This window comes from Neolamprologus brichardi, chromosome 14, assembly GCF_056152115.1.
Source record: "Neolamprologus brichardi isolate AB-2024 chromosome 14, ASM5615211v1, whole genome shotgun sequence".
In the NCBI taxonomy this organism is placed as follows: Eukaryota; Metazoa; Chordata; class Actinopteri; order Cichliformes; family Cichlidae; genus Neolamprologus; species Neolamprologus brichardi.
The window spans coordinates 27297994-27314162 of NC_142117.1; the positions used below are offsets into that span (position 1 = coordinate 27297994).

At 39.1% G+C, this 16169-nt stretch overlaps 1 protein-coding gene across 3 annotated transcripts in view; it reads right to left on the minus strand.

The window, feature by feature from the left end:
- cadm1b (cell adhesion molecule 1b) overlaps window positions 1-15821 on the minus strand; it is a 162672-nt gene extending 146851 nt beyond the window's left edge. For 2 of the 3 annotated variants that reach the window (XM_087851052.1, XM_087851053.1), the window contains exon 1: window positions 15683-15821. In XM_087851052.1, coding sequence (XP_087707178.1) covers window positions 15683-15758 — 76 coding nt within the window. In that variant the 5' untranslated portion in view covers window positions 15759-15821. The remainder of the gene's footprint in view (window positions 1-15682) is intronic. The other variant, XM_006801572.3, reaches the window with a different exon arrangement.
- Window positions 15822-16169: the final 348 nt, after the last annotated feature.

Below are 16169 nucleotides of genomic sequence, written 5' to 3' on the forward strand. Positions count from 1 at the left end.
TAAGTTATATTATAATCCAGTTTCATAATGCATATGTAGCCATCTTGCCTCAACACTGCTGCCAGGAAATCACCGAGCAATCTCTAGGCCTGTGTCACCACATTTCATGCATTTTCATCAAGTAGTATTACAAAAGAGAGAGACGCGATTTGAAAAAGGAATGCTTCCATGTCCTTTATCTAAAAAGAATTTAAAAGCTGTTGTTCCGAGGGGTTAAAAATTTCAGCTCTTTCTACCCTAATATCTGCTGCTTCACCTCAAGCAAGGCTGCTTTCTGATGATTCAAATAATTCCAGCCCCTCTCCTCAAATGGAACATTTTGATGGATTATGCAGTGTCAACCTTCACCGCGCTGAGCACATTTGAATAAATGTAGATTTGAGATTTACTGAAAGATGAGGCCAACATGTCAAAGTGATACACAACTGAATGCAAATGCTCTGACTTTGAAGCTCTAGCATTTCGAAAACGCAGAGTGGAATTTTACAAACTTTTATGTGCCGAATCTAAAATCTTTTCTTTTTTTCTATGTTAATTAAATTTATTCAGGTTGTTGTCACACCACGTATTGGCGTATTCCACTGACAGGCAGTAATGAAGTTAACAGTGATTTGCCCGTGCTCTGACATCTATTGTATAAACTGTCTTCATTACAGGAAGGGTTTTCATTTGCCATCATATCATTAGAAATTCAAAGGAAAGAGTTTTAAATGTGAAGAGATTCTGTTAAATTGGCCTGAACGTACGATAAAAAAAGGCAGAATGAAAGAAAAACTCATTTGCGCAAAACAGTGAGAAACAATCAGCATAAACCTTAGAAGATATGACATTTGGGTACAAGTGACAAAACGAAATCATGTACAACAATCCTATTACACATGTATGCCATTTGACAACCCTTAAGTCTACTGATATTTGAACCAGAATAATCCATGTTGTGCAGGTCCAGCCTATTTATTCATGCACAGATCGTGATTCTCTCAGGGTTGGGGAAATCAGCTTTTGCTTCAATACCGCTTTTGTCACATGCATACTTCCCTGCCCTCGCTAACTACACTATCTCCCTGCCTGTTCAAGCAAAACTTTATGCTAAGTAAATCATTTACATCTCCCAAGCAGCCTATCTACATTTTCCAATAAAACCCTAAATTGATGGATGTCATCTTAGTGCTCACAGGCAATAACTCCTGCTGCTTCGAAATAACAATATGTTTTCGCTTTATGAGGTCTAGACATGCTATTCTTTTTAATGACATCCCTAGGCCAGTACTGTTTACATTTATTGATATCTGTTTTTAGACTGGAGCAACTCTGCCTTCCTTAGTGGTTTTCTGTACAGAGCTAAGTTTGACTTACGCTGACAACACAAAACTTTTCATTTGGTAAGTTTTGACCACAGAAAGAGGCTGTAAAAATATTTTGTTCATATTTTGTTCATATTCTTTTCTGAGATGCATCCTGTTGATGTTTTTTTTTTTTAAAAGAGTGCAACTTAAAAAGCAAAACCTCAAAAGTAATTGATTTGGCAATTTTACATGTTATGAAAATTAAATTAAACTTTAAAACTATAACATATATTTGCCAAAGCAACTGCTGGGCAAGTAGCTAAATTGCATATCAAGTGGAAGTAGTATAATCAATGAATATTCCTCATGTGGTTTCATATGCACATTTCTTGGGAGTCTTCCGTCATATTGGACATGATACACCCAGACGTTGTATATGAAAAAATATGTAGTCTCGATTGATTGGACAGTCATTTATAAAGAAGGCTATTCACGATAAACTTCCTTATGAATTCTTAGGTCCCTAGAAAACTGCCAAGATCAACTGATCTTTGCAGGGAAGACACCAACTTATGTGCAAACATTTTCTGTGCCTATAAAACTTGAAAAAATGCAACGCAAAGTAGAACTGAAGAACATTCCCTTTCAAAGTAATAGATGCACTTTAGCACTGCAAATGACATGTTTCAAACTTTTACTCTTAAAGCGAATGGTCTCCATTTCTAGTTTAGTCACACTTTTAACAGTTTCGCTACCCCTCGGAGAGTACCTGCTAAATATCTGTAGAGAAGACAGCATGTTCCACCTATAGTACGAGTGAATGCAGCAACCTACTGGCGGCCAAATCAATTGCAAGAAGGTTTGGAAAATATAATTTTTTTCCCAAATGGCCAGGGATTGCCAAGAGGTCATTGCCAGGTCTAAAGTTCTGTGTGACTGGGGCTTCAGCGATCAATTTCCCAGCGACTACCAACAACCTCCAGAAAGCGCTAACCCAATGGACACAGAATAAACCCTCCAGACCTGTAGGGCTGCTGCGTTATCACTTGACTGTACATTGTCACTATAACTGTAGAAAGTCACGGACAAGTTAACATCACATGGTTGGCAGGTATGTGTCTGCAAAACTTCACATGACTTATACTGCATGTAAAGCTTGATACACAAGCTGAATTCTGTTTTTAATAAAATAATTTCACAGGTTTAAAAGTATACTTCTAGTTACTGTGCCATCATCTCCACCTTAAAGTAGAGCTAAGTTACAGCTAGCTAGCTAACCTTAGCCATAATGCTTGCTAACAGTAGGCTACCGTTGCAAGAAATGACTGCCTTTTCAGGACAACAGAGCAATGGAGGACGGTCTATTGCAGGCATGGATCACTCATTTTCCTAAGGGGTCACAGGACAAATTGGCACTGCTGGGGAGGACTGGACGAGTAACCTAACTTCAGTTCTGATCATTATTAATTTGGTCCTTTTTTAAGCTAATTGGTATGGCCCTCCACAACAGTCCCAGTTTATCATGTAGTCCCTTGGGGAAATTAATTGTGCACTCCTGGTCTAGTGTACCTGTAAACACTACGTTGGTTATGGGTTTCTGAATGCTGATGAAAACATATTTATTAAACAGCTTCTTTCATGAGCCGAATCTGACATAAACACAGAATTTTCTCTCAAGTTTTAGTGATTTCAGCTCTGAAATTTTGAGATCAATGCCATTTTTCTTGTTGCACTTAAAAACAGGACTGAATTAGACATAAGCTATTATCATGCATTATCAGCGAGCACGTTAGCAGCTGATAACAATCAGGGTCAATCACATGAGCTCCTCTCATCTCTTTAAAAGCATTCCTCTCCCCATAGTGATGTATAATTTGGCAATGCCAGAGAGTTCAGAGGAGGTTCTCCCAAGAGGAAATTTATAATTTAAGGATGCGCAAGTGAAAAAAATGCAGCTAGCAAAATAAAGTGCCACAGGCGATGTTAAAATCCCAAATTTCCAACATGAACTAAATATGCAATTTGACATAATATAAACCAAATAATGGTGAACAACAAAAATGCAGTTTATTTTTTGTAGTTTAAATTTTTCACATTGTTAAGGAACAGTTAGTTAGATTTGTTTCTTTCTACAAGCAGCTAAGTCACTATTGCCAAACTGGGAATGGAAGTGTTTGTGGCAGCACAAAGTGACAATTCCGGTAATGACTCTGTTTACGGCTCACAAATAATGATCCTGTGAACCCCTGTACCATTAGAAAATAAGACAGCAAACTTTTGTGGCACACACCCGGATGAAAACAGAGCCCAGAGTTCACAGGAAGGAAGGAAAAAGCATTTCCGTACAGTGCACACAGCTACCGAGCAACTATTGAAATGACTGATAGCTCTCACAAGAGAGGGAGCAACGCTGATCCTTACAAGGAAAAATAAAATCTTAATATGACTGATAGACAAGATGACAGACAGACTAAACTTCAGTTTCTGCACACACAGGTTCACACAGTGTGCTACAGTGTCCACATATTTTACTAGTTACTGCCTTGTCCAAAAACTAGATCATTAACGCACTTAAAAATAAAGGCAAATTAAGCGCAAGAGAGGTGTTGAACCTTTTTGTAAACAGTAGCTCCCCACTAATGAGTACTGGCATGTCTTCTCCCTCTCTGAAGAATGCAAAACCAATTGAAACAGGTTTAGAGAGGGCATAAATTTCACAATGACCAATTAAATTCACAGTGTTTCAAAACTAGATGAGACCTGATTACACAAAAAAACATGAAAATCAAATGTTACTGAAGTGAGAAGCAGACTTTGTTGTTTCTTCACCTTGCTAAAGTATGGAGTTCTGGTTGTTAGCTACAAAGCCATCCACAAAGACAAAGGTCCTTCCTGATCAAGAACAGCCACTAAAATGTACGAATATGTGCCACTTTGCTATTCTACCTTTGAGCTGTCCCGTTGCCTCCATACATCTTCTTATGTTTTTATCGAATGGCATATAAAAGTATGTAAAATGAACACTATGTAGTGCATACTAAAACATATAAAGGCAAACATTACAACAAAAAGGCTACCTTTAGAATAAAGGGAATACATGATTGACGTCTTGCTCCCATAAAAACGACACCTAACGACTTCCACCGTATCCTCAATGATGAGTTTTGAAACCTCAGTATATGTCAATAAAAATGTGGGTTGACATCCATTAGGATAGTTTCCAGGTTTTGCAAGGGTAGCTGTATATAAGCGGACATGAAATATGACAGAAAACATAACGTTCAAGGGTTAATCCTATAGGTTCTCAATAAGTAAAGAGTTAAGCTATAACTTTACAACAGTAAATGGCAAGCATGGATAGGAAGTTGGGTTATTTGTTGTGGATTTGAATAAATGAAAGTTCTGCTTGTTAGTAATGGAAAAGGGAAACATTCAGTGGGTGTGCCCTCCCACAAATAGACCCCCACCGCCCCCCAAAAAAAACTTCATCGCAAATTCAAAGCATTAAGACTGTGCACTTTGCATATATTTATATATGCAAATACAACAGCTCTTCCATTTTTGCCAGAATTTTTACACTGGTGGAACAAAGAATAAAGTAGAGATGAAAGAATTAACTTGAGTGAAAATCTGACATGTGGAATCGGCTTATCTTGACAAATGAATAGCATTAATGAAGGTATGCAGCTTAGATCCATGTTCCTGTTTTTTTAAGCTCTAAAACTATTTTGTGCAATATAAGTTGCACTTTTAATAGGAAAGTTATAGAAGGTTTGGAAGCAGTAACACAAGAACAAAACAAACATCAACACGTAATGATAAAGCAAAAACATGCATTCTGGCTCCATTAAGGCCCCACAGCTCATTAAGGGAGTCTCAAGACGGTGTAGACCCCACTGGGAAAACAGAAAACAGCATACAGCCACATACTGAATGAAAAAAAATCATTACCTAAATAATCACAAGAATACAAAATGCCTTTTAAAAAAAGTCAAATAAATAAATAAATGAAATCTAAATGAACGCAATTAAATTTCTTAAAATGTTTTGGAGGCTTTGGTTTCAACACGTTGGTCAGTTTGTTTGGTCCGTTAAAGCACAATCAGCAGTGTATATATTAAAAAAAAGATAATAATACTTCCATATATTTTGACAAGATTCCCAACATCACTAACTGAACTGAAGCCCCAAACCATGACCTGACTGGTGTACCTCTCTCCTGACCTCCATGTGTACACTTCATTTTTTTAAACAAAACATTCAAATTTGTATTCATCACTAAGACCTGTCTTATAGAGAGACACATCTTTGCTGGACTTTTTCCTATTTCTCAAGGACATGACTTTGAGATACTGCTCATCTGCTGTAAATAGTTTTTGTAGGCCTGACACCTCTTTTTCTTGTCCTATACTTGTCCAGTTTGTCCCATTTTTTTTAAGAACACACCGCACACCATGTCGACATATGGCAAGTTTTCGGTTAATAGCTCTTTAGGAATCAGCTTGTTGTTCCAAAAATACTATTTTCTGCCTGTCAAACTGTGTTATCCTTGACATTTTTCATAGATTCGACTAAAGAAACTGGTACAAGTGAGTGTTTTTGTGACAGGCTGCTAGGGAGAAGGGCTTAAAGACACAATTTAAAAATGAGACTTTGATAAGTTGTTATGTGCAGACACAACACTGGTTCATCCTTTTAGTTAGGTGGCTTTTCTTAAGCTTAAATGAGTCATAGGTCAGTATTAGCAAAAAAAAAACAAAAAACTAAGTGGCATTTCTTTTTATTTTTCAGTTAATTGCTTTGATATTTTATCTTTATTTGACAGCCACTGGAGAGGTAGGGGAACTATGGAGTGAGCAACACAGCAGCATGACATCCAACATAGGTCCCTCATCTAGTAGAATACTGCCAACAGCTTGCCAATAACAGATATATTTAACTTATTTTTCCATTAATGCATTATTACTACATTTCAATGGCCTTGGTATAGTTTCATGTTTTCCTGCATATAGCCGACACCAACACCTCTTTCAAATGAACATGCATGTGGAGAGCAGCTATAATCCAGCACTGTCACAAAACAAGAGAAAACAGATGCAAGGTATTTCTTTCTTTTAGTTGGATTTTTAAATGGGAGCCTAACATAACAGCATATTTCCAGATGCTAATTAATCATCTCTTCTCAGCTTTATTTTGTTCCACCACGTGTTTGGTGAAAAAATTTGCTGTTTGCAGACAAAGACAAGTGGAAAATAAACTCCCCGGTGTCTCTTTCTTTCTCCCTCGCTCTCTGTCTCACAAGCAGCAGTCGTGCTCTTGTGTTTGGACCACATAGTGTGCACTTTGGTGGGTGGATAGTAATACCCTAACTGAGTTCCCCACAAGCTCTTCATGCGCTGCCCACTCTGCTATCAAATACTGGCAAATATGCAGGGGAGGTAGAAGGTTGCCCGGTCCTATCATCTGGGAACCAGAGTATGCATGTATATATGCGGGATTCTCTTAGGCCACATATTAGGCCTCTTGGATTTTATTGATTGGTGATGGTATATATACTCAAGTGCCTCAAGTACTGTATGACTGAAACAAGTACATACTGGGTCTTTGAGAACTTTAAGCTATAGTAAGATCATTTTATTTTAGGGAATATTCACCAAGAATAAAAAGTAACTACATATCATAAGATGTTTTTTAGCACCACATACAGAATCTTTTTTGTTTAAAGCGAGTGTGCAACATGAATTTAATCAGGTTTTGCAGCGCAGCGATACTGATAAAGTATATTTAGTACAGTTGGTATGCAGACTAAGAAAGTCTTTATTTTTGAGGATGCTGTTGATGCGATCATTCACACACAAAGAAAAATTAAAACTAATTGTGTGAAACAGCTTGAAGAACTTTTCAAACAACACAAATTCTATTTTCAATCGTTGGACATGGATTTGATTCTGAAATAGAAAAGCTCCCATGCGTTAAGCTCACCATCTGAGCTTCAGGGCGGCTGATGGCTTAGTGGCTCGGGGTTAAATTTCCTTGTTAGCTACAAACAGACTGTTATTTGGAAGCCATTGGATCAAGCCCATATTTCCTTTCAAATACATTTACCTGTCATCTCAGATGTAAACAATGTGACTTTGAGTTTCCCCTTTCCATTAGCTCTATTGCCTCCCATGTCTCGCCGCAGTGCAATGACTCAAGTATGAAAAGTAATCAATAGGCTTCTGGTTTGGGTGAATGAGTCTTAGTGCTTGGTTTGCACAGTCTTGATCGGCCTGACAATGACAGATTATAGTGCTGTATCTGAGGGTAATTAAGATGGGTCTATCGTCACGCTGATAATTCAAGAGCATGATGCCCCAGAGGCTGGCAACACCAACCTGTCAGACAACAACTCACTTCTGAGTAAACAGCATCCGAATTTCACCTTGAGCAGCACTCACTGTATGGATTCTGCAACAATGATTAGCTCTTACATTTTTATCCCTACTACAGACTTACTTTCATCAGGTTAAACCAAGTGTATCTGAATATATATATATATACATGCCTAATTATATTAAATTCAGATCACTTATTTAAAGGGGGCAGCCATCTATCCGTGCATCCATCCAAGTAGACTCTGGGGGCAACAGCCAGTCTGTCAAGGCTGGCTAATAATATGTATGATATGCCACCAAGTAAGCGATGTTAACCCAACCTACAACCCCAGAACAAATGTTTCTGTTTAGAGCTGCTTAATGTGTTCAGTCAAAGGATGTATCTCTTCAATCAAAGGAAATCTTTTAAAAACCTAATACCCAGCAGCGATAGAGACTAGATCTGCATACCGACTTAAAAACAGCGGGGATACAGCTAGCCTTGCTTTGTCGAGAAATATCAAAATCGACTTACTATGTTCTGTATGGTTCACTATTTCATTGGCTAATTTCTTGAATACTTTAATCTAAAGTAACATCACCAATTTGTCTTTTATGGAGGCTTGAGCACCAAACTATGTCTTTGTGGGTGGCACTACCTCATTGGAGTCTAAAAATGTCGCCTTGCTCTCGTCAGTCCAGGGTTGATTTTTGGTCTGGATTACACAAACAACCTGCAATATGTTAATCAGTGAACTTTAAAGGTGCCGGTTGATGTGTTTTTCTAGCCTTTATGCAAAGCTAAGGCTCCATATACATAAATAAGGCCAACAAATATTACAAATATTCATCACTGTCACCAAGTGCAATACAGCAACAATGTTCAATCAGCAAACAGACCATTAAAATCAAGTCAGCTACACATCGTCAACATCTAACGTATATCAGGGGTATATGTTAGATGTTTTTTCATCAGTTAAATGAATAAATCATTGAAAAAATACTGCCAAATATTCTGATCACCCACTTTATGAAGAAGGTCCTATTTTCTGTTTTTCATGCTTTTCAAAAGAGATGATTTTTTGCTTTCTTCCGCTTTGTAACATTTTATCGAATAACTAAACCATTTTCAAAAACAGTTGGGAAAGCAGCATTAAATTTAAAAAGAGGCATAATTTTGGACTATACGTTCTCAGAATAAATCATATTCTGGGAATATGTCTGATTTCTTTAATACATGTTTGTTCTTTCCAGATGACATCACTGAGTAAATCAAATTAGGAAAACTTTAAGGTGCAATGGTTGCAGTGTTAAAACAAAACTTAAAGTACTAAGGTATTCTAATGTTGTCCCTGTGTAAGGGAACAACATTTCATCAAGCTTGAATAAATTCATTCGGAGCGTGCCAACAAGAAAAGCAGGGACTCATTCCACAAGAGGGTGCAAGGCAAGAGCCGTCCTTGTCTTAATATGTTACTGGATATGCACGAGCTGACAATCTTTGATTTTTCCAATTTCACTATATTCTCAGAATAAAGTATGATAGCTGCAACAATTGTCTTTCTATTAGAAGAGTAGGATTTATTGATTAGTGAAATGTTTGCATTCTGCCGGCACTGAGGAATAGTTGTATTTTTGATTTTGTAAAGCAGCGCTGCATCACTCCCACTTGTATGCTGCTGTTTACACTGGACTCTGAGCACACACTGGTTATTTTATCAGGCTCAGATCCACCCAAACAAGCCACGAGAGGAGAAAGAAAGGAGCTGCTCCATTCCTGATGTGTGAAATGCAACTAAGCTCTGCCAGGGGAAGAGAAATTCCTGCCTTCAGACTTCTAAATAACCTGCCATCAAGCCACAGTGGACAAAGTGGATAAAACCGGTCCAAGGAGGGGGGCGTGGGCAATATTTCCAAATGTGGAAACGTACTGATAAACTGACTCCGGGTCATTTTTCTTAGCAGATCAAACAAAATCTCCTCTTTTATAAGTTAAATACTGCAGCTACCAATTGAAACCTTTTTCATTCTTATTCCAGCAGTGGATTAGAGGGAACTCGATAACTGAATTTATTGATTAGGGATGCAGTCTACTCTAAGAGAAAAAGTCCTTTCTCCTCCACATTCATCAACTGTTATTTAGTCCTAATGTTGTGAGTTATCATCTGTGCCATCCACCCTCGAGGTTCTCTCTTTGTTCAGTCCTTTTTGCCATGACTAATCTAAAGACAACGCAATTTCTTAAAATATTATTTAAATAATTTGGGTTGCCCATTAGAAAAAGCATTTATGACCTGGATAATCATCAATAGGAAAATCCTTGCCTATTTTGATCCCCCTTTGGTTTAAGCAGTGCAATTTTTGATGGTTTAACACTGAAATGAAATACATCATCTAATATTTTGTGAGAATCACAACTCAGATATTGAATATGACACATGGATGAGTGGACAAATTTTGCAGAATGGCCCTTTGGGTTCATCTGATCTGTGTAATTTCTGATAATGTGAAACGTCTCCCCAGAATCTGTCAAAATCCAGCAAGAGGACAAATGCAGGAGGACCCAGCTTAGCTTGGTGGGTGCAAAATTTGAAATGCCATGATGGCCAGTCGATTGCATGTCATGTTACAAACTCGTAATTTTTATAATGCTGCACAACCCTCAACCATACCGAGGTTAAGAGCGAGTTTCACCTCATTTTTGAGCTGTACAGCCCACAAAGTGACTGTTTTGGTTGGCTCTCACCTCTCAAAAAATCCACATTCGAGATCAAAATGCAGACAGACACAGTCAGAGACTGCCTGATGAACGTATTTGAGCATTTAGCAGCTAAAGAGCAACCAACAATGCAGCTATAAGAGAGGAACAATTGAGCGGCAATAATTTTTTTAATAAAATAAAATCATGTTTATGCAGAAAAATAAAAAACTAAATGTCGACACAGTCCAATATCTTTTATCATGTTTCAGAGTTTTTGTAGAATTTGTTTCTCATTTTCATGGCTATATACAGTAATAAGATTTCTCAGTATTTATTCATTTGAGCATTTATAATTTATTTCATGTGGTCTTCCTATTCATTTGATATTGAACGTCTTTGCATCAGAGAGAGCCAGACAATGTGAATTTACATAAAATTACTGCCAAATCTTCAAATGTATATTCAACAAAGAGTGGTGTGCAGTTGCAACTGTACAACAACAAACCACCCCTCCTTGGCTACCCAAAGCCATGTGCAGTAGATGTTTAGCTACGACACGGTAGAATCACCGTAATTGAATAAGCATCTCATTCAACGTGAGAAGGACATATTAGAAAGTACAACAGCAACCAGTTAATGTCAAGTAGCGATCGCAGTAGATATTAGCAATGCCACTGTTTTAGATGGAATCACATTGCACTGCGGTAAATTCAGAGAAGGTTTAAAGGTGTCAAAGTGAATCTATTAGACTGTTACTGGCATCTGTGAACTTGTATTTGGCAAAATGAATAGTCATACTGACACCACCAACCCAAACCTAACTTTAGCAAGCAATCAATCGTGTTTTGTGGAGGTTTTTTCATTGTTTGTTTATTGTTTCTTTTTTATTACTTTAACCGTTATGGAGGGTTTCTACCCACTGGAGTTCTTCATTTCCAAAGTGCTGTGCTTTGACTGCTCTACGGCCTTAATGGTGGCTTGTAATTGCTCCATCACCCACACTAATGTGCACTCTATGTCCCTTTCAAAACAAAATCTTTGCATTTACTTTTTTTTTTGTCATTGTGGTCCTGATTGTCAGCGTCTAAGCATCGCAGCCAATAGAGTGAGGTCTCCCAGATCCAGGGAACAGAGAGAACAATGTCATATTCATAAGCAGAGACATCAGCACTCCTGCTCATTACCACAGCACTGTGAATGGAGGCTTCTGTCCCCACAATCATGAAAGAACCTGTCATCTGTCTGTTTCTCCTAATTGACTGTTTACTACATTTCAACACAGACAGACAGACACATTTTTGATCGGCCTCAGTTTGTCATTCAGTTGTACATAAATTCCTTACATAGAAGATCCACAGTTATTTTTTTATTTTTTTTTTGGTGGCAGGCTGGTTGGGGGTGTTGGTAATAATAACTATACAACTCAGGGTGATGTAGGTCTCCAGCACTACCTCCTGTGACCTTGACAAAACAACCTGATAGAGCATTTACTTAAAGGTCCTGCTATAAAGTGTATGGACAAAAACCCTCATGCCCAGCACCCAGGGAGATACTTTTAAAGGGACGTTGGAGTCTTTCAGAAATTGAAAGGAATATAAAGTCAAGGATAGAAAGAGATTTTCAATTTTTCCTAACACGGACCTCCATAACCACCTTCTTTCTCTGTGTATATTGGCTGGCTTACAACAACACCTGACGTGAAAGGACAAGTGTTGAAGTGAAATCTGCCCATTTGCCTTGAGCTACAAGGACCCTCTGCACGTAGATTCATTTTATAAGCTCAAAGAGAGTGTGTGTGTTTGATCGCGAGTGCACATTCACACACTCTGCCTTGCAGAGACTAGATAGAGATGGCTTTAACTGCATTTGATTTACAGATGAGCCCGGGTAATCTTTGCATTTTCACACAGCATATACAGTAGGAAGATGCAGCCTGGAAGTGTGATGTCCTCAGTGAAGTAATAAAACTCCAGTCTATATGATTTTCATTGTTGCAGCTCCTACAAGTGGCTACATTTCTTACATGCATCACCTGCCATTTTTCTGCCAGCCGCTCGCTTTCCAACAGTAAGATTAGCTGCCACCGCATAAAGTAGTGCCATGCATTATCCAGCAATTAGAGTGAGGCTTATTAAGCAGAGTTTAATGTAAATTTAATGAGCAATAAATTCAATTTCTTTAAATAGAAGAGAATATTATTGTTACAAATGATGTACTGTGGTGATCTCACCGTACAGGCCATGAAATACTTTGCAAGCGGGCACATATCAATGAGCCATTAAGTGCCGTATTACATTTATCCCGAAACACTGTACTGTACTGTAAGTGCTATTTTATAGAGATAGTCAAAAGAAGGCCACTTCAGTTTGCTACACAAATGGCACTAATGAACTGAGAGCTGAAACAGTTACTCAATCAATCGATTTGTGGATTCGCACAAAATTAATCTGCATCTACTTTGGTAATAAAGTAATTGTTTGAGGCGATTTTTGAGAACTAATGCCAAGCTTCACTGGAGAATTTGAGGCTTTTCTTTGTCTTTTGTGAAACTAAACTGCACATCTTCAAGCCTTAGACTTTTAGTCAGCCAAATAATGCAGTTTGATCGGGTTACCTTGGGCTTTGGAAGACTCGTGGACTATTGATCTAGATACTCTGGCAGTGAGTCAGTTAGTACCTAAGTACAAATTTTAGCTTTTTAATAAGCCAGTTATTTGGTATTTGTAGTTACTTCACAGAATTATTTGCTAAATACAAAACCCTAAAAGGAAATAATGAGCTGGATTTATATACTACATATATATTCAAAAAAAAGTAAATGCATATATGAATAACATTTTACTGTTGTCTAACTGCAATGGTAAAATGTTCAACATTAGTAAAATGCAGGGAAACATTACACTGTGCAGGAAAAAAAATTAAAAGAGGATATTTTTATTCATTTTTTTGATATTTGATCCTGTAGGGCTCAACAAAAATATGCCAAGTCAAATATGAATGTACTTCTTCGAGGCCCAGGCTTGCACCACTGGCACACACTAGCGGAAAAAAACGTGGGGAGCTCAAGATTTGTATGATGACTGAAGAACTAAAACACTGCCACCCTCCAGAATCCGAAGAGACAAACAGAAATTGAGGGAAGAGCAGCACACCGCGAGCAGATTTCAGTAGGATCTGCTTCAAAGCCAAACCCCACCACAAGGAGCCAGAGACAAACGTCTTCAATCACTCACTGGGTCACATGCCAACTGGCAACCGAGAGTACCGTAACAACTGTATGTTTCCTTTTGTTTCTTCCCAGACCCTTTCCTTCAGCAGCGCGTTGAGGCTTCATGACAGCTCGTATTGATCCACTTCACCATCACTCAGTCCTGACGAATGACTTTAAACTGGCAATAAGTGGGATTATGCAACCTTCTGAAATTCAACCATCTGATCTGCTACAACAGGCCGAGCCCCAGGAGACGCAGGCAGAGAAATACTGCTAAACAGATACTTTGGCGAAATGCAAAGTCTGGGCATTTCATAACAGGATGCTGAGAAGCTCTTTAGCATTATCAGTGCTTCCCTTTTCACCTATCACTATGCACATTTTGTGATAGGAAACAAGAATTTAGTGAAACTATTCTCGTCTCACTAGTTCAAATCCACACATTCTGGATCGTTTACAAAGAAAAATTTGAAAGCTGTAAAAAGCAGAGTTTCCCCACTGCACACACAGAGTTTGGGCCTTTTTTCTTTTGTGCCCAGCACTCACACATGGACAGCCAGAGAGCTGAATAAACTAGGGTCACATCCAACCCTTTCTCGCTTGGGGATTTTTACCTGAAAGAAGAGGTCACACGAGTTTCCTGTAACGCTGCAGCTCTCAGCGTGCCGAGCTTGGGGTTGTTTCACATTCACGATGCATTATTTTATTCAGCTGAGAGGTTAATTAAATTAATGTGACAAGGAGACGCCAGACAATGCTGTAAATGTCATTTAACTGCTATTCAACACAAACTATAATAAATTCAACAACTGTGAAATGAAAGTCTCACAAGCAGTGAACTGGAAAAAAACACAATGTCTAAAACTTCCTTTGACTAGTAACCTCATTTTGGGAACACTCTTTACCACTTGGGCAAGCACAGGCATGCAGTGATTAGTTTCTGCAGACCTGTTGATGTGTGCTGCAGATGCCACTGTTGTACAGTGTGCCTGCAATTTCTAAATAAATAAATAAAATAAAATAAACTGCTAAAAAAAAGGGGGGGGGGGGGGGTCGCTCAAGTAATCTTCAAGTGTAAACCTGTCACTGCAACTGTTGCTTGCCATTTTAACAACCCGGGGATTGACAGCACAACATGTCCATCCTACCTCTGGGAGGGATTTAAAGTGGCTCCAAGCTGACATTTTAACCGCTTCACATGCGTCACATTGTCAGCGGATACGTTTTCCAGGGGAAAAAAAACACTGACGCATGCAACTCTGATGCAAACGCGGTGGAATAACGGGGAAATTATGGGACTGAGCACTGCAATAGCCACGCACATTTAGTTAGCCCTGGTTCGTGCAGTTACGCTGTGAAAAAACAAGAGTAACAAAGACATGACAGATTTACATTTCCCAGCGTCACTCAGTGAGGGGAAAAGTGAAGACTGCGGACCGGGAACACACACGGTCAGCAGCGGCTGCAGTTGTGCGGCCAGAGGACAATGTGCGAGACTAGAGCTGCAATGCGTGTTTTTCCTCCAAAGCGCACCTGAAGCCCAGACTTGGGAGATTTGTAGACACAGAGATGAGTTGGGACTGTGGAGGGTTATGCGGTATAAGCAAAGGATACGAGCGCACTCCAGCCGTGCTCTCTCTATCCTCTCTCTCAAGGCACAAGAGTCGACCACGTTTCAGTGAGCAATTGCCTTGTACTTGCCCTGGGTCAAAATACTGTACGACCACTTCACTCGATTATCTCTGGCGATACTTTATCTCCGCCTGTCCTAACTGTGCAGCGCTGAGAATACTTTTTTCTAGCAGTCCTATCTGTAGCTGTGCTGCTGTGAAAAACTCAGGACAGCACCCCTTTTAATCAGCACTAAAATAAGCCCACACAATAAGCAGCCCAACAGTCTCGAAAAACGGCGTGAGTAATTTGGAGTCGACGGCACTATCGGAGAAATAGAAAGTGATGCTGAGATTTGAAGGGGAAGCTTGTGCGCATCTAGAGCGCAAACGCACCACAACTTCTCCCGGTACTCCTCGGGCTTTTGCTGTGGAAGGGCTATTTCTACATTAGGTACGGACACACACGAGAAGCCCCACCAAAATAAAAACATGCATACACCTACGAAAACACGTACCTTTCGGAAGAAACGCCGCTGAAATCACGAAAACAAAGAAAGAAATTGCGAGAGATCCGCTTCCCGTGATCGCCATGTTGGACACCTGCTTGAGACTGGCGGCGCTAAATCACCTAGAGACGGCCATGGGATGAAAATGTAGACACATGAGAGGCGGAGGGAGGGCTCAAGCAGGGAGCCCGCTATGATATTGGACTGCGTTGTGTTGCAATGACATGCAGGCCTATAAAACACTATAGGAATATTACAGTAATACCTGGAGACTTTACAGAAATGTAAAACAAACCCGGAATCACCCGAAAGCCCAGCAGGGATATTGAAAGAATATTACAGTAATTCCACGGGAAGTGTAAAAAAACATGCAGGGAGGTGTGGTAATTTCACCACCGAGAACCACAGACACTTTATAGGAATATTATAGTAATTTTATTTTATGGTTATAGCTTTTTAGTTCATGTGAGTGAAACCAGGCTGTCCCCAGCTCGCT